This window comes from Salmo trutta, chromosome 13, assembly GCF_901001165.1.
Source record: "Salmo trutta chromosome 13, fSalTru1.1, whole genome shotgun sequence".
NCBI classification, from domain to species: Eukaryota; Metazoa; Chordata; class Actinopteri; order Salmoniformes; family Salmonidae; genus Salmo; species Salmo trutta.
Genome location: NC_042969.1, coordinates 16,195,857 through 16,219,395, shown reverse-complemented (window position 1 = coordinate 16,219,395; position 23,539 = coordinate 16,195,857). Strand labels below are relative to the sequence as shown.

At 42.8% G+C, this 23,539-nt stretch overlaps 1 protein-coding gene across 2 annotated transcripts in view; it reads right to left on the bottom strand.

Annotated features, from left to right (window-relative positions):
• Positions 1–228: 228 nt before the first annotated feature.
• LOC115205317 (diacylglycerol kinase theta) overlaps positions 229–23,539 on the bottom strand; it is a 28,319-nt gene continuing 5,008 nt past the window's right edge. Inside the window, exons 4-23 of one of the 2 annotated variants that reach the window (XM_029771144.1) lie at positions 18,865–18,950; positions 17,626–17,751; positions 17,392–17,545; positions 12,694–12,768; positions 8,946–9,040; positions 7,915–8,129; positions 7,645–7,735; positions 7,412–7,466; positions 7,201–7,262; positions 6,893–7,043; positions 6,663–6,701; positions 5,984–6,099; positions 5,700–5,851; positions 5,115–5,263; positions 4,801–4,979; positions 4,559–4,659; positions 4,136–4,282; positions 3,836–3,947; positions 3,497–3,649; positions 229–3,358 (exon numbers count right to left, since the gene is read on the bottom strand). In XM_029771144.1, coding sequence (XP_029627004.1) covers positions 3,257–3,358; positions 3,497–3,649; positions 3,836–3,947; positions 4,136–4,282; positions 4,559–4,659; positions 4,801–4,979; positions 5,115–5,263; positions 5,700–5,851; positions 5,984–6,099; positions 6,663–6,701; positions 6,893–7,043; positions 7,201–7,262; positions 7,412–7,466; positions 7,645–7,735; positions 7,915–8,129; positions 8,946–9,040; positions 12,694–12,768; positions 17,392–17,545; positions 17,626–17,751; positions 18,865–18,950 — 2,360 coding nt within the window. In that variant the 3' untranslated portion in view covers positions 229–3,256. Of the gene's footprint in view, positions 3,359–3,496; positions 3,650–3,835; positions 3,948–4,135; positions 4,283–4,558; positions 4,660–4,800; positions 4,980–5,114; positions 5,264–5,699; positions 5,852–5,983; positions 6,100–6,662; positions 6,702–6,892; positions 7,044–7,200; positions 7,263–7,411; positions 7,467–7,644; positions 7,736–7,914; positions 8,130–8,939; positions 9,041–12,693; positions 12,769–17,391; positions 17,546–17,625; positions 17,752–18,864; positions 18,951–23,539 lie in introns of both variants that reach the window. The other variant, XM_029771142.1, reaches the window with a different exon arrangement.

Genomic DNA, 23,539 nt, shown 5'->3' with positions numbered 1-23,539 from the left:
AGGCAGCCAGTTGCCCAACAAAGCCTGAGCAACATGACAAAGAAATGGCATTCACTTTCCAGCACTTATACGTTTGCTACTATCTGGTACCAAATTATTTTCTACTTGATGCAATGTAAAATACCTGGTGATTTCAGTACCGTAAAAAGTGCAAACCATTTCTCACTTGTAGTATTCGACCCAGACATGACATCCCAACTACAATAAAAACTCAGGTACAATAATACATAAGATGTCCCGTGTCTTGATTTTATTTTAACTGGACACAATTGTTACACAGTATCTTTTCATATATCTTTAGTTATTTTCACATGTATCTTTAGATTTAGTTATTTTAACATCAGAGTAACCAAACTTAACACCTAAAAGCATCTGTAAAACAATACATTTAGTGCAATTTACAGTTCAAACTAAAAACAGCTTTTGTCTGCAAAAATATACATATTTATTCATTTAGCTTTTAACTCCCATTGAGACTTGGTAAAAGCGTGAAATACCTTCTATTACGGCAAATCAAATAAAAACACAGAATTGACAACATAAGTCATCTATAGGCACATTAGCTCAAAATGGTCTAAAAATGCCTAGATGAAGATATTCAATCACTGCACCAGCAGGAGTGGACCACACATCATGTTAAACACTTTGACACACAGGTAATACCACCAAGGTTCTAGAAGCACTTGAATGAGGCACCACGTGGAGTTTAGGTCTAATGACACCACAGAACGACACTTTGGCCTGAAGTTTCATCGCACAGCAACAGGCACAAATGATGCAGAAGCTGTAAACTTACTACGGTATACACATAAGCGACATTCAACACAAAACAGTACCTTGGGCATTGACGCAATGCTGTTATGGAGTTTTCAGTGCGGCAACATTGAGGAGAAATAAAAAATGTATTAAAATAATGGCACTTTTTAGGGCAAACACAAAAAATGTTATGATTGATAGCCATCAAACTGTGTGCTGATGCATTTGCCAGCAATCAGTCATCACTTCTTCCATTTCTTTTCAAGTCATCCCTTGGTGTGGACATTCTTCCGTCTTATGAGAGGGGTGAAAGGGGCATTCCTATTGGAGCATTATCTTTGGAGTGGATTGCTTTTGGTGATGGAGTTATGGTGTGACTAAACCATCACAGCAATAGTTGTAAAAGACTGTCTATCCCAATGAGCACTGCAGAACAGAGCTGACCACTGACACCAAAGACAGATACCAAAGACACTTATTGATCTAAAACCAATCCTTGTCTTCACATACTGTACACACAGAAACACTTTATGCCTCTAAATGGAATAAACATGGACAATCTCATATTACAGCTAAACAGCACTATGTTTACTCCCGTTTTTCTTTTACACCGGATGTTGACTGTACATGCACTTCACAACACAATAGCTGTGTCCCCTCAGTCTAAAATGGGTTCATGTCCTTGTCATAAGTCACTATGGTATATGGTGAGTACTTATCCAATCCTTTCATGTACTAGTGGTCAGGAAGGAGAGGAGACAAGGAAAGGAAGCCATTACGAGGATTGGAACACGGTCAATGAGGAACCACAGGTGAAATCACCACAGTTGGTGTCTAATGGGACCCAACTGTCTGGGACCCTATTCATTCAAGCCCAGTTAGCTGTCAATGCACCTTGGAAATACTGTGCTTTCACAAATACTTTCACACGGCATAAAAGGACTACAGATTCTGACTCACACACAACACCAGCTTACCAGCTTTGATTGAATAAGGCCCGAAGCTGCTAGTGGAGTGAAAGATTCAAACGCTTTGCTACACACTAGCACCAAGTCACAAAAGTGAGTCAACTTAGAATCAATCAAATACTGTTCTGATGACATCACGTGTGCTGGAGTATAAAAAATGAGATCCTCCTTCAAATGAAGGAGTCATTTCATGACTGCATTTCTTGTAAATTCTACATCACCAGGAATGCGGACGAAGTGCTGACAACAAGAGAACAAGCACTCAGGCGTACCATCTCTACTATGGATGAAACATGACCTCCAGGCCAAGCAAATGACTGGAGAAATCCAACACAAGTCTCTCTAGTTTATAATGTAGATTTAGGGTTGGCTGGTGGTCTCCTCCCTGCATTCATTCCATCAGCTACAAAAAATGAGCAGCAACAAAGATATGTAGGACAACGAATGGAGTGCAACATTCATGATTCCATTCAAACCCAATGATACTTATGTTTGGAATACATTTGTGAGGCATTAAGTGAAGGTGAGTACTTGTTCTGCAGCGAGGGTGACTGCTACAGAGACAGGTTATAAACAATAGGAGGAACTTGGCTACAGACTTGAGTATGCACTAACTGAATGTTAAGATGGGAGTGTGTTTGTCTGTGTGGATGTACATATTTCTGAGGCTACTGTTGTAAGTCTCCACTTGGAATATCGATTTTCCTCAAAGTATTACAACTGAATGAAACATGTATGTATTAAATAACATGTAATGTCTCACATGCACTTCCTAGAATTGTTATTGAGTGGCCAGTGGGGTTTAGGCAAATAGTGAGTTTTTTTCACTCTAATATATTACACGTAAGCATTTTGACCTTGGTAAGTTGTTGTTTTACATTAATACTAGTACTTTGTAAAATCAAATACTAAACTATTTGTCAAGTAGTAAGAGACCATTTGTCAAGTTGTAGATCATTTGTCAAGTAGTAGACTATTTGACGTTAATCCAGCAAGCAGCTTGATGTCTGAACTTTAAAAAAGCAACAATTACACTTTATTTTACCGTCTGGTATTTACTTTGATATTACACGGTAACACAGTAATTACATGTTGTTCATAAACACCTCTCGGTTTCTTGGGGACTCATTGTAACCATCTGGTACCAAAGCTATAGTACCAGATAATACCACGGCCAATTGTTACAATGTATTTGTCTCTGATAAAAACCAGGCCATACCAACTCTGAAGGACTGCAAAAATAAAACAAACTAACAAATCAGACAGGAAGCTAATCTGAATGATCTTAACCGGGGAAACCGAACCCAACAGCAGTGAAATGGATCAGCAGTAAGATGAGAATGAGAGGGACTGCTAACTGCTTGTGATATCTCCTCCTTTATCAAAGTAACACTCCAGGAGCTGACAGTGCTAGCTACGCAAACCATCTGAGAGCCTATGGGGCACACGGGCCCCTGCCACAGCTGTTTAGAGCAGCCAACAGGCCACCATGCTCACATGGTGACACCAAGGAGCAGGTGTTGGGGGGGACGTCAGTGTCCCCCATCGCTGGACGAAGGGCTTTCGGATCGCCTCTCTTTCAGGCTGGCAGGCTGCTTCTTCTGTTTGTGTTTGGACTTCCTCAGCATCCGTACCTGAACACAGCATCAAGGACACGATGGCTTAACAGCGCTTGACTTTATAGATAGGCATGGGAGATTTGCAACCATGGTGAAGGACACCACAGTAAAGTTGTAACTATTTGCCCCATTATAGTAGCAAAAAACAGTTACCTTTGGGCCTGCTGCAGATATGATGATATTTCCAGGGGCCTGGATCCAGGGCTCTCCATCCACCTGCACAGGGATGGGCTTGGTCACTGTGATACGCACGTAGTTGCCCTGGGCGAGACGGATCCCAGAGCGCATGCCGCCCTGCACCTGGCCCTGGACCACACAACACAGATATATCTGTATACAAACCGCATTCGTGGTATCCTGATGTTAACGCTGTACACTGGAGAAAAGGTTCTGAAACACTGGGATCATTTTTAGCACTGATCTGTCTCTTCTCTGTGGTATCAGGACATACATGGTACTCAACAGAGTAAGGGCAGTAGGTGATGAACTCACCATGTGCACTACCCCGGTCACCCCCACCACTTCCAGCATGCCATCATCAATGCGGGGTTTCCCGTAGCGCGAGTCACCCTCTGATCCCCACAGGTCTGCCCCAGAGCCCCAGCTGAACACACACACACACGCAGTTGTAAGTACTGACTGTGTTTCAGATCGTTATGTACTTTTAGGTTTGAGTGGGTAAGGGGACCGTGTGAGGTCGTTCTTCTTCATGAGCATGCATCTTGAAGTGAGTGTCTGACTGTCAGCCGCGTGTAGAGTTTAACCCTGTGTGTTTTTGTGTGTATTTCCTACCTGGGGATGTTTAGGAAGATGAGGCCTTCAATGCTGGGCAGTTCCACGTCTTGTTTGTCCACCTGCAGTTTAAGGTCCTTGTGAAGGTTCCGTGTGTGGCTCAGCTTCTGCAGACCCGCCTTCAGGTACACACCTTTGTTATGGAACCTACATACCACAGGAGGTTGGTGGCACCTTAATTGGGGAGGATGGGCTAGTGGTAATGGCTGGGGCGGAATTAGTGGAATGGTATCAAATACATCAAACATGGTTTCCATGTGTTTGATGCCATTCCATTCGCGCCGTTCCAGACATTATTATGAGCCGTCCTCCCCTCAGCAGCCTCCACTGCTACACACACACACAACAAGGATAAGTCGTTTTGGGGATGTTCTCTTTTTTGAGACATTTTAAAGCAACTTCTTACTGGAGGTGGTCTCCTACCTGCTGTTGAACTTCCCTGGTTCTTCTTCACGGGCATGGTGGAAGTCCAAACTGAGCTCAGCATCGATTCCCAGGCCAAAATAATTGTTCATCTGCACTATCTGCAACAAGGGAGACCACCAGTAAATGAATGACCATGACGACCAGCACGCCCATGCATCAACTGAATAGATCTCTTGGCATTATAGTTATGATTCAAATTATAACTATTGCCATTGTTATCTGCATTCATCTGATTGTACCTTTGGTGGTTCCAGGAAGCCGTTCTCCTTGCCATCCTCTGTGACTTCCTGTGCATCCAGCAGGATGGTCCAGCGGTCCATCTGCACCTCCTCTGCCTCGTCTACAGACACAAGGATGTGGTGGGGGTCCTCTCCGCTGTAGCCCGCCCCCCAGCGCAGTATCCGCGCCAGGTCATTACCTGATGGAAGGCATTGGGGGGGGGGGGGGGGGGAAGATATTGGGGGAAATAAAATAATTAAACTACTGATGTACGCTGATTAAAGCTAATCTATGCACACTACAGTGATCAGAAGAGAAGGGTGTGTCCTCTCACCTGTGCCCAGTGGGACAATACCAATGGGGGGCTCGGGACAGACCAGCTTGTGTCGGACGGCCTCCAGGACCCCCAGGACCCAGCCCACCGTCCCATCTCCCCCACACACCAAAACCCGGAAGCGGGGTACCTCTCTAAACGTGTGCAGTCTGTGGAGGATAGAAAAAAAGAACATAAAAAAGAGATAAGGTGTTTATTTCATTGGCTAGAATTATAGCCTAGTAAGCTAGTTAGATATATCCATCTCTTTCATTGGTTAGAATTATAGCCTAGTAAGCTAGTTAGATATATCCATCTCTTTCATTGGTTAGAATTATAGCCTAGTAAGCTAGTTAGATATATCTCTTACATAAATAATAATTGTTCTATTATTTTCTACAACATATATATTTAAAGTCAATCATGTATTCGCTGGTTGGCTAATTTCTTTGTTTCCGTGTCATGGCTAACAAACATACATAGTAGAAAGAAAACTCCTTCCAAAGACCTTGTGGAAAAAAACATTGCACAACACAGACCCCCGTCTACAAACACAACAGCTCTGATGTCACACTGCTGAATGAGGCTAACCACCATTTGTCTCACCCAGGCAACGGTCCCCCGTTGGTCATGTCAAACACTTGGTGGGGGTTGAGAAGCTTCCGGAAGCCGTAGAGAAGCTCTTGGCCCTTCAGCCCGCCGCTCTTGGGGTTGACAAACACCAGTAGGGGCGAGCCACCTTTGGGCAACTTGTTGTGCTGCAGGGGAGTTACAACAGCAGCAATGTCAATGGAGTAAAGCAAGCCAGCTTCTTTAAAAAGTTCAGGTCACGTATATGACACATTCAATTGGGATCTGGAATTGTTTTCTTCAAATTGATGCAGCATTACCATGATCTCTGGTATGACTAGGGAGGTCAGCTGCTGGTTGCTGACAGACGTGTCTTTGGCTAACATGTAGATCCTCTCAGCCTCAGAGAAGCACGATATCTGCACCACTACTGCACCTACAACTCAGACAGACAAGCAAACCTCAGGATGTGATGTTGCATAACAAGCACTGTAAATAGGACCTCTCATATAGCCCAGACTGGCACACATTCAATGTTATGATGACATTTAGTACTTTGGATGTATTGCACCAAACATTCTCCACAAATAAATGGTTTATTATAATAAAGACATCACAAGATAAATGGCTGTGGGCCATACAGCAGGCTTTATATAAATGGCCCATTTAGCTCTAGGGAAGTGGCAGCTGCAGTGGGACACTCACAGTCAGTAAGAAAGAGGCTTATGTAACACTGAATGGGGCAGGATCCTGCTGCAGTGGCCTGCGGCAACAGAGGAGCGACTTGAGCAGTGTCAAGCAGGGACACACAACCGAGAACAGACCGTCTGTTTCAGAGCCAACTAAAGCTTGTGTGTCCTGAATGGGGATGATGTGGAATGAGGGCACAGGGAGGGGGACAGGGAGGGGATTGTGGGGAGAAAAGAGTGGGATGAGATGGAGGGGGGTGGAAAAGGGAAGGTGGTGCTCCACTGGCTGTTTCCATGGCGACATACCCACCTTGGCTCCCGTAAACATGTGTGATGGTGACCAAGTGACCTAAGGAGCAGATTCACATCTAGTTAGTTAACAACAGTCTTAATCACATTTCAATCAACTATACTCCATTTCAAGGGAAATGTTCAGGAGGATTTCTGGGGTAAAGCTGAACAACACTGAATACTGTGGGATTCCGTCCGTTTTAATTCTAGAAAAGGAGCAGCATGGTGATGCGATGTGTGTAGACTCACTCTTGATAGCTAAGTGCTCCTGTAGCAGGTCGGTATATTCCTCCTTGCTCAGTTGTACAGGCAGTCCCTCTAGCAGCAGGTTGACCTGCACAACCTGCTTCCTGCTCTCCACTATGTAGAAACGGGTCTGGTTCATCTGCCTTAGGGAGATCTGTCAGAAACAAAAAGACACAGATAAACACGACTGTTCATAAACACCTACGGTGCATTCAGAAAGTATTCAGACCCCTTGACCTTTTCCACATTTTGTAATGTTATGCACACCCAATCACCCATAAACTTAAATGTCAGGTTGAAGTTCCTCATACCTTCCTTATCTCCTGCAGTTTGTACAGCAGCAGCTCCTGGCCTGTCAGCCCTTGTCTCTGAACTGAATGTAGAGAGAGAAAGAACACACCCCGTCAGTGAACTTTGATAAGATACAGTAATGAAGGCATATAAACAGAGTATGACACTTGCTATGTAAAAACCCAGCCTTGGTGTATAGGTCTGCCACCTCCCTGTCTCCTGTTTCCTGACCTTGCTTACTGCCCATGTAAACCTCCACAAGGCTGAAGCTTGATGGGTCTTCGTCCTGGAGAAAAGAGCATCACCAAACAAGAGTATTGAACAAGGGTTGTCATTAACAGATACGTTTATAGTCAGAGCATTAATTGCAATTTCCGTGAACAATATTAGTGCCAAGGTATGTGCCAAGCTGCAGTTAAGGTGGACTGGGTGTGTTATGTTGGAGACCTGCTGGTAAGCTGTACCTGTCTTCCCAGTTGAGTGAGGACCTCCTTAATGACAGAATCCACTGTGCTGTTCTTGGAGATGGAGATGGATATGTACGCCACACCAACCCTGTAAACAGAGCCAGGCAGTAGAGATGGGAGATAGAGGTGTGGTATAAGGGCAACTTTTACCATGGGAACAACTCATTAGGCATCAGCAAAGGATTTGGTCAAAAAGTAATGCACTTTTAGGGAATAGTCATTTGAGATTTGCCCAATGACTAAGTATTGTCCCGCTGCAGTACTCACTTGAGCCAGCCAGCATAAACCTTGAGGACCTCTGTGTCCTGGGGTTTGGCCCTTAGAAGCCACACCTCGGGCACATTCTCCTTAAAGATGGCCTTTTCGTCAGGGGTGCCGTTACGGTTGAGGATGTCATTGCTGTGTAGAGCCTGCTGGCCGTTGTCTTGGAGCTCGTAGTCCAGCGAGTCATCTGGGATGTAGAAGGTCCTCAACGCTGACTCCTGCAGACAGGGATTAGATCAGTGATCATCCTCCTGGAGAGACCTACTGGGAGTGCAGGCTTTGACACACCTGACCTGATTCTAATGACCAGTAGTACTTAAACACTTCGCATAGTCAGTGGTGGAAAAAGTACCCAATTGTCAGTAAAGTAAAGATACCTTAATCGAAAACAACTCAAGTAAAAGTGAAAGTCACCCATTAAAATACTACTTGAGTAAAAGTCTAAAAGTATTTGGTATATACTTAAGTATCGAAAGCAAATGTAATTGCTAAAATATACTGAAGTATCAAAAGTAAAAATATAAATCATTTAAAATTAAGCAAACCAGACATCATTTTCTTGTTTTTTAAATTTATGGATAGCCAGGGGCACATTCCAACACTCAGACCTCATTAACGAACAAAGATTGTGAGTCCGTCAGTTAAGAGGCCGTGGGGATGACCAGGGATGTTCTCTTGATACAGGCGTGAAAAGTACATTATTTTCATTTGGATTGTAGTGAAGTAAAAGTAAATGTTGTCAAAATTATAAATAGTAAAGTACAGATATGAAGAAAAAAAAAAACGACCTAAGTAATACTTCAAAGTATTTTTACTTAAGTATTTAACACTACTGCTGACCAGCTGAACATCAGGACCTTGAATCAGGTTTGACAGAGCAGGGCTAAAGGCTGCATACACAGAAGATATCCAGGAAGGAGTGGTGGGAGAAAATAAATGCACTCTAAAAACAATGAATCACTTGATGCCAGAAAAAAGCGGAAATAATCCAGTGTTAATCCGGTTTTAGGGAATGGGGAGAATCTCACCACCACCTCCTCATTCTTGGTTATCCGAGGAATGGAGACCAAACGGAAGTGGCTGCGCTTGACTGCATCGTCCCCATCAAACACCTTGAGAACCTGCTTCCCTGCAGTTTGTAAAAAAACACTCTTTAGACAAACGTGAGAAATTCTACATGTTTGGACCTGTATAATTAGGATTAGGATAGATTACTAAGCATTAGCAAATGCTGAACATTGGGAGCGTTAGGACCCGTTAGCTCAGTGTCATGCTCCAAATAGCGCACACAGTTAAAGCAACACAAAATACAGTACCAGTCAAACGTTTGGACACACCTACTCATTCAAGGGTTTTTCTTTATTTGTACTATTTTCTACATTGTAGAATAATAGTGAAGACATTAAATACTATGAAATAATACATATGGAATCATGTAGTAAGCAAAAAAGTGTTAAACAAATAAGAATAGATTTTAGATTCTTCAAAGTAGCCACCCTTTGCCTTGATGACAGCTTTGCACACTCTTGGCATTCTCTCAACTAGCTTCACCTGGAATGCTTTTACAACAGTCTTGAAGGAGTTCCCACATATGCTGAGCACTTGTTGGCTGCTTTTCCTTTGCTCTGCGGTCCAACTCATGCCAAACCATCTCAATTGGGTTGAGGTCGGGTGATTGTGGAGACCAGGTCATCCGATGCAGCACTCCATCACTCTCCTTCTTGGTCAAATAGCCCTTACACAGCGGTTGGAACCAAAAATCTCAAATTTGGACTCATCAGACCAAAGGACAGATTTTTACTGGTCTAATGTCCATTGCTCGTGTTTCTTGGCCCAAGCAAGTCTCTTCTAATTATGTGTGTCCTTTAGTAATGGTTTCTTTGCAGCAATTCGACCATGAACGTCTGATTCACGCAGTCTCCTCTGAACAGTTGATGTTGAGATGTGTCTGCTACTTGAACTGTGTGAAGCCTTTATTTGGGCTGCAATTTCTGAGGCTGGTAACGCTAATGAACTTCTCCTCTGCAGCAGAGGTAACTCTGGGTCTTCCTTTCCTGTGGTGGTCTTCATGAGAGCCAGTTTCATCATAGCGCTTGATAGTTTTTGCGACTGCACTTGAAGAAACGTTCAAAGTTCTTGAAATTTTCCGGATTGACTGAACTTCATGTCTTAAAGTAATGATGGACTGTCGTTTCTCTTTGCTTATTTGAGCTGAGCTGTTCTTGCCATAAAATAGGACTTGGTCTTTTACCAAATATAGCTATCTTCTGTATACCATCCCTACCTTGTCACAACACAACTGACTGGCTCAAACACATTAAGGAAAGAAATTCCACAAATTAACTTCTAACAAGGCACACCTGTTAATTGAAATGCATTCCAGGTGACTACCTCATGAAGCTGGTTGAGAGAATGCCAAGAGTGTGCAAAGATGTTATCAAGGCAAAGGGTGGCTACTTAGAAGAATCTAAAATATATTTAGATTCGTTTAACACTTTTTTGCTTACTACATGCTTCCATATGTGTTATTTCATAGTTTTGATGTCTTCACTACTATTCTGCAATGTAGAAAATAGTAAAAATATAGAAAAACAATGGAATGAGTACAGTTGAAGTCGGAAGTTTACATACACTTAGGTTGGAGTCATTGAATCTCGTTTTTCAACCACTCCACAAATTTCTTGTTAACAAACTATAGTTTTGGCAAGTCGGTTAGGACATATACTTTGTGCATGACACAAGTAATTTTTCCAACAATTGTTTACAGACAGATTATTTCACTTATAATTCACTGTATCACAATTCCAGTGGGTCAGAAGTACACTAAGTTTACTGTGCTTTTAAACAGCTTGGAAAAGTCCAGAAAATTATGTCATGCTTTAGAAGCTTCTGATGGGCTAATTGACATCATTTGAGTCAATTGGAGTGGAGGTGTACCTATGGATGCATTTCAAGGCCTACCTTCAAACTCAGTGCCTCTTTGCTTGACATCATGGGAAAATCAAAAGAAATCAGCCAAACCCCTCAGAAAAAAATTGTAGACCTCCACAAGTCTGGTTCATCCTTGGGAGCAATTTTCAAATGCCTAAAGGTACCACGTTCATCTGTACAAACAATAGTACGCAAGTATAAACACCATGGTACCACACAGCCATCATACTGCTCAGGAAGGAGACGCGTTCTGTCTCCTAGAGATGAACGTACTTTGGTGCGAAAAGTGCAAATCAATCCCAGAACAGCAAAGGACCTTGTGAAGATGCTGGAGGAAACAGGTACAAAAGTATCTATATCCACAGTAAAACGAGTCCTATATCGACATAACCTGAAAGGCCGCTCAGCAAGGAAGAAGCCACTGCTCCAAAAATGCCATAAAAAATCCAGACTACGGTTTGCAACTGGACATGGGGACAAAGATCGTACTTTTTGGAAAAATGTCCTCTGGTCCGATGAAACAAAAACAGAACTGTTTGGCCATAATGACCATCGTTATGTTTGGAGGAAAAAGGGGGAGGCTTGCAAGTCGAAGAACACCTTCCCAACCGTGAAGCACGGGGGTGGCAGCATCATGTTGTGGGGGTGCTTTGCTGCAGGAGGGACTGGTGCATTTCACAATATAGATGGCATCATGAGGGAGGAAAACTATGTGGCTATATTGAAGCAACATCTCAAGACATCAGTCAGGAAGTTAAAGCTTGGTCGCAAATGGGTCTTCCTGTCGCGACTCCCGCCGAAGTCGGCTCTTCTCCTTTAATTTTCCATTTGTTTTGTCTTGTTTTCCGCACACCTGTTTTACATCCCCTCATCACTCTACGTGTATATTATCCTCTGTTCCCCCCCCATGTCTGTGTGTGTAATTGTTCGTTACGTGTCATGTGTGATTTTCGCCAGGTCTTGTTTGGTACCCGTGGTATTGTATGCTGTACATTATTTGTGTGACGAGTGAGCTATTCGCTTTTGCCGGGAGTATCGTTACGCAGTTGCGTCAGACTGTTTTCCTTCTGCCAAATAAAGTGTGCCTGTTCACTCATCTCTGCTCTCCTGCACCTGACTTCAGTTTACCAGTTGCGCACACTCTTGACACTTCCAAATGGACAATGACCCCAAGCATACTTCCAAAGTTGTGGCAAAATGGCTTAAGGACAACAAAGTCAAGGTATTGGAGTGGCCATCACAAAGCCCTGACCTCAATCTTATAGAAAATGAGTGGGCAGAACTGAAAAAGCATGTGCGAGCGAGGAGGCCTAGAAACCTGACTCAGTTACACCAGCTCTGTCAGGAGGAATGGGCCAAAATTCACCCAACTTATTGTGGGAAGTTGTGGAAGGCTACCCGAAATGTTTGACCCAAGTTAAACAATTTAAAGGCACTGCTACCAAATACTAATTGAGTGTATGTAAACTTCTGACCCACTGGGAATGTGATGAAAAAAATAAAAGCTGAAATAAATCATTCTCTCTACTATTATTCTGACATTTCACATTATTAAAATAAAGTGGTGATCCTAACTGACCTAAGACAGGGAATTTTTACCAGGATTAAATGTCAGTTATTGTGAAAAACTGAGTTTAAATGTATTTGGCTCAGGTGTATGTAAACTTCCGACTTCAACTGTAGGTGCGTCCAAACTTTTGACTGGCTACTGTAACTTCTTACAGAAACGTTAGGGACTCTCTTATATAGATGAAACATGGGAATAATTGTAAAGGTTTTGATGTGACTTCAATGATCACAGGGAAACATTACTGGCCAAATACACAATGTGACAACTTATCCTGTACCTACCTGAATCCGCTGTGGTTGCCGGCTGGCTCTCCTTTGTAGTTGCTGGAATCTGTGTGTCAACTTCATCCAAGTTATCTGATGAAGCAAAATTTCTAAGTATAGGTACGTGAAGGCAAACAATGAGGAAATAGAATGAACGTTGCATTTGTTTTCCCACAGTTTACACACGAGTGAAACATGGAATGCCTTTTTAATTTCAAAGTCAAGCAGTTTATCGTTGCTCATCTTGCTTGACAAATGACTAGTGCATCTTGTCTGACCTAGAACAAGAGACCAACGACAAGTTGACACTTGCTAAAAGGCAGACGTCATTCCTAACAGCCTAGATGCCCAAGTAAGAATGTTTACAAAGGGATGGAAAAGTTGACTGTGTGGTATTGTCAGAGAATGAATTAGGCCTAGTTCTCACATTTTCAGAACAGAAACTCAGCCATTCAGTTACAGTGCCTTTGGAAAGTATTCAGACCCCTTGACTTTTTCACATTGTTACATTACAGCCTTATTCTAAAATGGATTAAATCGTTTTTTCTCCCCTCATCAATCTACACACAATACCCCATAATGACAAAGCAAAAACAGAAATGTTTGCAAATATACAAAGAAATTTAAAACTGAAATATCACATTTACAAAAGTGATCACACCCTTTACTCAGTACTTTATTGAAGCACTTTTGGCAGAGATTACAGCCTCGATTGAGTCTTGTTGGGTATGACGCTACAAGCTTGGCACACCTGTATTAGGAGATTCTTCTCTGCAGACTTGTTCCAAACCCCTCCTGCGTCATCTTGGCTGTGTTCTTAGGGTCGCTATCCTGTTGGAAGGTGAACCTTAACCTGCTCAGACTGGGGCTTTCATCAAGGATCTCTGTGCTTTGCTCCGTTCATCTTTCCCTCGATCCGGACTAGTCTCCCAGTCCCTGCCGCTAAAAAACATCCCCACAGCATGATGCTGCCACCCCCATGCTTCACTGTAGGGATGGTGCCAGGTTTCCTCCAGATGTGATGCTTGGCATTTAGGCCAAAGAGTTCAAGCTTGGTTTTATCAGACCAGAGAATCTTGTTTCGCATGTTCTGAGCGTCTTTAGGTGCCAACCGAAAGGTTGCTGGATCGAATCCCCGAGCTGACAAGGTAAGAATTTGTCGTTCTGCCCCTGAGCAAGGCAGTTAACCCACTGTTCCCCGGGCGCCGAAGACGTGGATGTCGATTATGGCAGCCCCCCGCACCTTTCTGATTCAGAGGGGTTGGGTTAAATGCGGAAGAAGCATTTAGTTGTACAACTGACTAGGTATCCCTTTTACTGAGAAGTGGCTTCCATCTGGCCACTCTACCATAAAGGCCTGATTGGTGGAGTGCTGCAGAGATGGTTGTCCTTCTGGAAGCTTCTCCCATCTCCATAGTGGAACTCTGGAGCTCAGTCAGAGTGACCATAGGTTTCTTGGTGACCTCTCTGACCAAGGCCCTTCTCCCTCGATTGCTCAGTTTGGCCGGGCAGCCAGCTCTTGGAAGAGTCTTGGGGATTCCAAACTTCTTCCATTTAAGAATGATGGAGACCTATGTGTTTCCTAGGGGCCTTTCAAAGCTGCAGAAATGTTTTGGTACCCTTACCCAGATCTGTGCCTCAACACAATCCTGTCTTGGAGCTCTACGGACAATTCCTTCGACCTCATGGCTTGGTTTTTGCTCTGACATGCACTGTCAACTGTGGGACCTTATATAGACAGGTGTGTGCCTTTCCAAATCATGTCCAATCAATTGAATATACCACAGGTGGACTTCAAGTTGTAGAAACATCTCAAGGATGATCAATGGAAACAGGATTCAATTTCAAGTCTCATAGCACAGGGTCTGAATACTTGTGTAAATTTTCAAAACTTTTGAAATACCAGTTTTTGCTTTGTTGTTATGGGGTATTGTGTGTAGATTGATGAGGATTTTATTTATTTATTTAAGCCATTTTAGAGAGGCTGTAACGTAACAAAATGTGGAAAAAGTCAAGGGGTCTTAATACTTTCCAAATGCACTGTATATCTTATTACTTTCTTAATTTACTTTCCAATGTGTATATTTTGTGTGCACACTGTCTATATTCGTTTGTATGGTAATGTTTGAGTGTGAAACAGTTGCTTAGAGGATGTGGCTTTGGGTATGGGGTGGGGAGGGTTAATGGATGGTGGAGACCAATGTTCCCTCAAATTTTTTCAGCACTGAGCAAATTTCAGGTCTGCTGAGCGCAAAGTTGAAGGTTGTGAAAATTCTGTGCAACTTCCAGCGCGCGTTTACTGTTAACACTGAGGCTGTACCTGCTTTAAGTTACAGTTTTAACAGTGGCCAAGTAGGCTACTGTGGCTATTTGGTCATAATGTAGGACTACCAGAGTGGCCTACCATCAAAACAATAGAGAAAATGTAAATCTGAAGCCATTCTTGTGATTATTGTGACTTTGCCATTGTAATTGTTTGTAAGCTTGTGTAGTCTAAAATGAATCTATGATCGTATGCTATCCATTTGTTTTTTGTATGCTGTTTGTATGCCATTTTAATATTTGAGAATTAACCAATGATATTAGGCCATACTTGGCCATGATTACAGACACCTGTGTGTCTTTTGACACTATAAAAACGAGTCATCCCACAGTGTTTGTGATTATACCCTGATGAAGACAGCTTGGCTGTCGAAACGTTGGTAATTCCATTTTTGCATCTGAGCTCCTAGAGTGTGCGGCTCTCCTTTATTTTCAAGTTTTCTACTCCGCTAGCCAGCACCTCACCTTTATAGGTGTGCGTTTCTTTTTCTTCTAGATCATAATGTAGGCCTACCAGAGTGGCCTACCATCAAAACAATAGAGAAAATGTATCCCACAACATTTTAACATTGAAATAGCTGTTCTATCGTTCAGCCTACAGTAGCAGCCAATGTGTTGTGTTCAATGTAGGCCTACATTCCATGAGACTTTGGAAAAATACATGCAGGGCTTGACATGAACCTGTTAATCCACTTGTCCTGAACATTTTGTTGTGTGATGCAAGAAACCACTTTACAAAATAAAATGCATCATTATTCCCATACCATTATTACACCGAATCCGACAAATGATGCTACCCTCTGCCTATTGGCTCCTTTGCTTACTCAAGCCTGTCTGTCTTAAAAATACAACACTACCCCTTTAAGACAAACAAAAATCTCTTTACCTGACTCGCTTTCAAAGATGTCTAGAAATGTACACATTTTGTGCTCTTGTAGAACTATGCAAAATGTCTTGCATAGTTTGTTTTGTTTCGGTATGTTGCATTGAAAGCTGCTAATATTGCGTTGAGTCGATCACAATTGCCACAGTAAAGGGAAACGCTGATAGTGTTAGCAGGGAAAACTCTAGAACAGTGGCCACCAACCTTTAATGAGTCAAAACGCAAGCCGAGATCGACCGCTCAGATTGTTTTTTAACATGACTTAAAAAACGTAAGCCTATGCAACATTAACCAATTAAAAACAGTACTGTAGCAATGAGGTTTGTGCAGTAAGCTATAGGCCCAATACATTATCACCACATATTGGCTTTGCCAATGCATTGTTTTTTTAAATGTATATTAAACAATTTGAGGTAGGCTGTATGATCACACCAGAAATAGATCAGTTCTTGTATTACTTGTGAAGCACAGCTGAGTGAGCATACATTTAAATAATTAGCTTTTTATTTTACTGGGCTGATGGTGGCTGCATCTGATAGTCAGTCTCAGTGGAGAGCAGAAGACTGAGGGTCCTCCACTGACACTGACCAAAAAGGGACACCGAAACTCGAGTCGGACCGCATTATTTCTGCTTCATGGACAAATTCATGTTGTTGCTCTTATGAACAGAGAAAGTGAAATATTCCTCGATATTAAAAAACACCCAAGCTGCTAATAATAACAACAATGCAAGCCTATAGATACACTTTCCTACTCATTCTAAAAATGTTGACAGTGCTGAGTAAAAACTTAAACATGAACTCACTCATACACACAGCAGCTCTTTGCTGTATTCATTGACAGTCTCTCTCTAGTCATGGTTTTAAACATTTTGAAATCTCGCAGTATCAACTTTGCTGTAGCTTTTTATTTATTTATTTATTTTATTTAACTAGGCAAGCCAGTTAAGAACAAATTCTTATTTACAATGACAGTCTACTGGGGAACAGTGGATTAACTGTCTTGTTCAGGAGTAGAACGACAGATTTTTACCTTGTCAGCTCGGGGATTCTATCCAGCAACCTTTCTGTTACTGGCCCAATGCTCTAACCACTAGGCTACCTGCCGCCCCAGGTATGCCTGCTACGTTACTGCAGACACAGTAATCTGAGCCATCTGATTGGCTAGCGGTAGGCCTGTAGTGCACTTGATTTGCTCTCCAGGCCTGTCGGGAAGGCAGAGTTTGTACCTTCAGACACATGAAATGGTCCAAAATGGCAACTGTTCGCCTACCCGGCGCGCAGCGCAGCTGAATCACATGCACCTACCGCCAACAGCCTGAGACGGAAAAAATATATAAATAGGAACACAAGACTTTATAATTGTTTTTTTTACAGAAATGTTTGGTGATCAACTACGAAGGCCTTGGAGATCGACCGGTCGATCGCGACGACCGGTTGGTGACCACTGCTCTACAAAGTTGAGTGAAGTTCGCAGCTTAGAGGGAACATTGGTGGAGACCACCAGCTTACCCAGGTCATTCTGGCAGCTCTCAGAGATGCGGTAGCAGTGCATCTTGCTGAAGTTCCGCGAGCATATTCGCACGCAAGCGGGGTGAAGGAGCATGCTACGTAGCCGTCCTAGGCCACACTCTGGAGGCACAATGACATAACAGGCAGCGTGTGTCTGCAAAGGATGAAACAAACGCATTATTAACTATAGTTGTTCTTTAGTGGCGGTACTTTTGTTGTCGTTTTGAGGCTTACCGTCATACCACACCACTCGCACCGCATCCCCGCCAGGACGTCCGAGGAGCCACAGGTGCGTCGGCAGACCTCACAGCGTGCACCTGAGGGGATGTTTCCCTCCCGCCAGTGGTGGTGAAGCGTATCCTAGGACAAGAAGAGTGAAAAGGAGACGGAGAGAGAGGTGGTTCAAAAAGCAATAAGTGAATTAGTCACCACATCGGAATACACTCATTATCCTGCTAGATTTGCTTTAATGTAGATCTGGCTGGACCAAACATATTTGATATTGCTCAGCACAGCAGTAATTTCTCTCACATCGTTTCAGTGTGCTTGCTCATGGAAAGCTTTGTCACAAGACGATTCCTCCCCTGACCGAGGCAGGTTATCAGTGTTAAAGCTGGCCACTCTACCATAAAGGCTTGATTGGTGGAGTGCTGCAGAGATGGTGGTCCTTCTGGAAGGTTCTCCCATCTCCACAAAGGAACTCTGGAGCTCTGTCAGAATGACCATCGGGTTCTTTGTCACCTCCCTGACCAAGGCCCTTCTTCCCCGATTGCTCAGTTTGGCTGGGCGGCCAGCTCTAAGAAGAGTCTTGGTGGTTCCAAACTTCTTCCATTTAAGAATGATGGAGGCCACTGTGTTCTCTGGGAACCTTTAAAGAACTCAGAACGGCTGTTCTGTTAACATTCTTGCAACATCAAAGGATGTTTTGTGCACCCTGATACAAACATTATATGAATGTCAGCACAACTGATCAGTTTTAGTGTTTTGGGAACCTCTTTCTTGTCATATCCCCACAATGTTCCCACAACCTAAAGACAATTTTAAACATACAAATGTATTTCTGGGAACATTCTTGCACCATCAGGCCAATGTTTTTTTTTAACCTTTTAGAAACATTGTAATCATCAGCACAACTGGATCGTTGTTTGTGTTTTTGGAACATATATTTTGTTATGTCCCCACAATGTTCCCACCAGACTGCTCCTACAACCTAATGAAACATTCTGGGAACATTTAAAGAATAGACAAAATGTGTTCTGGGAATGTTCTTGCAACGTCAGACGAATGTTTTATACAAACATTGTATAATCATCAGCAGAACTGGACTGTTTTTGTGTTATGAGAACATTTGCAGCAACTTAATAAATGTTCTGGGAACTTTCAAAAGAACCAATTTTGGTTTGCTGGATTAACTTTAAATGAAAAAGGTGTAAACACAATGCACCTTTAAGACAGAAGGCGTGGAATACTTACAAAGTCCTGACTCCCATCCTGGTGGCAGAGACGACAGTCACCACAACTGAATGCAGCACATTCCGAGTGGGCATGCAGCTCACAAACTGAAACCGAAAACAGAGGTTATATTACTTTTCACTACTACTAAAGTCACTACTATGACTGATGGACCAGCTCCCACTTAGATTTCCCCCAAGGAAGTTTAAATACAGTGTGAATGTCATGTATGAAAATGTATGCACTCACTACTGTAAGTTGCTCTGGATAAGAGTGTCTGCTAAATGACTATAATGTAAAAATACATTCCCCCACTGCAGTTTGATTTGAGATAACATGTTAAATATGAGGTGACAGTACAGAATGTTACCTTTTATTTTAGGGTATTTTCATACATATCTGATTTACTGTTTAGAAATGAAAGCACTTTATATATCTTTATAGACAAATTCACTTATAGTGTATTAAAGTAATCAAAAGTTGAGTATTTAGTCACATATTCCTAGCATGCAATGACTACATCAAGCTTGTGACTTTACAAACTCGTTGGATGCATTTGCAGTTTGTTTTGGATGTATTTTGGGTTATGTTTTGCCCCATAGGAACTGAATGGTGAATGATGGCTGGAGTAATTTTCTTTCTAAGTGAGTAGATAAGATGTTTCTGAACACTTCTAAATCAATCCTGATATTGCCATGATTAAGAAAAATCATGAACAATGACGAGTGAGAAAGTTACAGAGGCTACAACAAAGCATGCTAACCTCCCACCATTACCAAGGATGGGGGAGATAACATTTTTGGGAGGTATATGATCTTCGTCCCTCTAACTTTCTCACTCGGGCCTTCCGAGTGGCGCAGTGGTCTAAGGCACTGCATCGTAGTGCTTGAGGTGTCACTACAGCCCCGGGTTTGATCCCAGGCTGTGTTACAGCCGGCCGTGACCGGGAGACCCATGCTGCGGCGCACAATTGGCCCAGCACCGCTCGGGTTAGGGGAGGGTCTGGCCGGCGGGATTTCCTCGACTCATCACGCTCTAGCGACTCCTTGTGACGGGCTGGGCGCCTGCAAGCTGATTTCGATCAACAGGTAGACGGTGTTTCCTCCAACACATTGGTGCGGCTGGCTTCTGGGTTAAGCAAGCAGTGTTTCAAGAAGCAGTGCGGCTTGGCAGGGTCGTGTTTCAGAGGACGCATGGCTCTCGACCTTCACCTGTTGTGGAGTTGCAGCAATGGGACAAGACTGTAACTACCAATTTGATATCACGAGAATTGGGGAGAATAAAATGGGTAAATGTACAAAAATAATGGTAGCAGTGGCGACCCGTTATTCAGGGCAGGTGGGTTTTGAGCCCAACCGGTTCAGTTTAGTATTTTTTGTTGTTGCCTGTTTTGCATGTTATTTTGGCATTCATTGATGTCACATATCAGCTTGCAAATAATGTAAAAAAAATAAAAATAATAGACTTAATAAAGCCGCATACAAACATGGTCTCTTTCTTGAGTAAGGCAGCTCCAAAATGCAGGTGTTTCAGCCCAGCTCAGTGCTTTCTGTGGTGGTGGGGCAGCCAGCGAAAATACAGAGCATAGGGGTTGGTAATCTTTAGTTGCGGCGTGATTGGCTCAGTGTTCTGTCACACATGGGGACACTACTTCACCGGAGAATCTACAGGTAGAGCTAGGAAGTTCAAGCCCCCTTGGGTGCTGCCATAGATTTACATTAGAAGTCCCTGTCCAAGAAGGCTGAAGGACATTGGCCACAGATAAAATGACGTCAAATCACATTAAATCTACCATAGCTTTGATTGGACTGATCATGTCAACATCATACTTTCACAATCTTACCTAGCTAGCTAGACAAGCAGTCATCATCATGAATCACGTTGACAATCTACAGGCAATCGTTTTCAATCCTTGTCATATGAAGAGAAATTATAGATAAATCGTATCGGTGCTCATTGGCCATAAATATTACACAACAAGTCGGAAATTCAACAATGAGTGGTTTGGAAGGAATCAACGGCTAACTGCAAGCGTTGCAAAACAATCACTATTTTGCTTCCCCTACCTGCTATTTGGTGGAGAGGATGTGTGGTCCAAGTCTGGGTTTGAGGATTTAAAACATCTCTCTGAAAGGGTCTCTTTTCCAAGCTTAAAATGATAAACATTCACATTGGTCATGCTGTCAGTCCAGCATGACTTATGCCGCATTCAAAACAACTGGAAACTTGGAACTGGGAAATCTCATTGCTTCACTCTGAAAAAAAAACAAGCTCTGACTGGGAAAACACATTTTGAACGGTCATCCAACTCTGAATTCCATGTAGGGAACTCGGACCTCTTTCTAGAGCTCCGACGTCATGATTCAACCTTGTTTTTTTCCCAGAGTTCTCAGTTGTCTTGAAAGCACCATAAATCCAGAGAATGCCAGACTGTGACAAAGTTTGATGACAAAGTTTGCCCACAAGAAGGACCGCCGCACCAAGTTCAAGTGAGCACAGCACAATAACGGTGAGTCCAAAAATGTCTTGTATGCTGCTGCATAAATTATGTAATTTGCCAGGGAGATATGTACAGTCGTGGCCAAAAGTTTTGAGAATGACACAAATATTAATTTTCCCAAAGTCTGCTGCCTCAGTTTGTATGATGGCAATTTGCATATACTCCAGAATGTTATGAAGAGTGATCAGATGAATTGCAAAGTCCCTCTTTACCATGCAAATGAACTGAATCCCCCCAAAAAACATTTCAGCCCTGCCACAAAAGGACCAGCTGACATCATGTCAGTGATTCTCTTGTTAACACAGGTGTGAGTGTTGACGAGGACAAGGCTGGAGATCACTCTGTCATGCTGATTGAGTTCGAATAACAGACTGGAATCTTCAAAAGGAGGGTGGTGCTTGGAATCATTGTTCTTCCTCTGTCAACCATGGTTACCTTCAAGGAAACACGTGCCGTCATCATTGCTTTGCACAAAAAGGGCTTCACAGGCAAGGATATTGCTGCCAGTAAGATTGCACCTAAATCAACCATTTGTCGGATCATCAAGAACTTCAAGGAGAGCTGTTCAATTGTTGTGAAGAAGGCTTCAGGGCGCCCAAGAAAGTCCAACAAGCGCCAGGACCGTCTTCTAAAGTTTATTCAGCTGCGGGATCGGGGCACCACCAGTACAGAGCTTGCTCGGGAATGGCAGCAGGCAGGTGTGAGTGCATCTGCACGTACAGTGAGGCGAAGACTTTTAGAGGATGGCCTGGTGTCAAGAAGGGCAGCAAAGAAGCCACTTCTCTCCAGGAAAAACATCAGGGACAGACTTGATATTCTGCAAAGGGTACAGGGATTGGACTGCTGAGGACTAGGGTAAAGTAATTTATTCTGATGAATTCCCTTTCCGATTGTTTGGGGCATCCGTAAAAAAGCTTGTCTGGAGAAGACAAGGGGATCGCTACCATCAGTCCTGTGTCATGCCAACAGTAAAGCATCCTGAGACCATTCACGTGTGGGGTTGCTTCTCAGCCAAGGGAGTGGGATCACTCACAATTTTGCCTAAGAACACAGCCATGAATAAAAAATGGTACCGACACATCCTCCGAGAGCAACTTCTCCCAACCATCCAGGAACAGTTTGGTGACGAACAATGCCTTTTCCAGCATGATGGAGCACCTTGCCATGAGGCAAAAGTGATAACTAAGTGGCTCGGGGAACAAAACATCAATATTTTGGGTCCATGGCCAGGAAACTCCCCAGACCTTAATCCCATTGAGAACTTGTGGTCAATCCTCAAGAGGTGGTGGACAAACAAAAACCCACAGACTTAATTAAATTGTGTGTGTTGTATCTGTATTTTGAAATAGGCTACCACCACTACAACAGAAGCTGTGGTGCCACTTATTGTGCATACTGTTACCAACAACAACTGACAGACTCCAAGCATTGATTGTGCAAGAATGGGCTGCCATCAGTCAGGATGTGGCCCAGAAGTTAATGACAGCATGCCAGGGCGGATTACAGAGGTCTTGAAAAAGAAGGGTCAACACTGCAAATATTGACTCTTTGCATCAACTTCATGTAATTGTCAATAAAAGCCTTTGACACTTATGAAATGCTTGTAATTATACTTCAGTATTCCATAGTAACATCTGACAAAAATATCTAAAGACACTGAAGCAGCAAACTTTGTGGAAATTAATATTTGTGTCATTCTCAAAACTTTTGGCCACGACTGTATACTGTAGATAAGAAAGTAATACTAAGTGTATGTTTTGTAGTAAGCTGTTAGTAGCCCATGTGGCTCACCCTAATAGTTTGGTCCCCTTTCCCCTCATAATTTAGCTTACTGTTCTGATTTGGTGGTGCAGCTGTAGCTTGTAGCCTATAGACTGTTTTAGTGAAATGTCACCATCGAATATTGTTAGAGCTTTCATTGTCTGATTATATGCCCTCGTTATTTATCCTACATTCTTAGGGTGCACTGGGAGAATACTGTAAGAACGGCCCATGTTCTGAATTCTGTCGCGAAATGTGCTGAACAAATAGTGATATCGACTACTCGCTCATTAATGTCTTAATCGAAATTACAGCTTGCCTCTTATCCGGTCATCGTGCCCTTATGCCATAGTTTGTACACCTCATTAGTATCTTATTCATCATTTTTGGCAATGTTGGAATTATTTCATTGTTTTGCTTAGTTTGTGTACCATA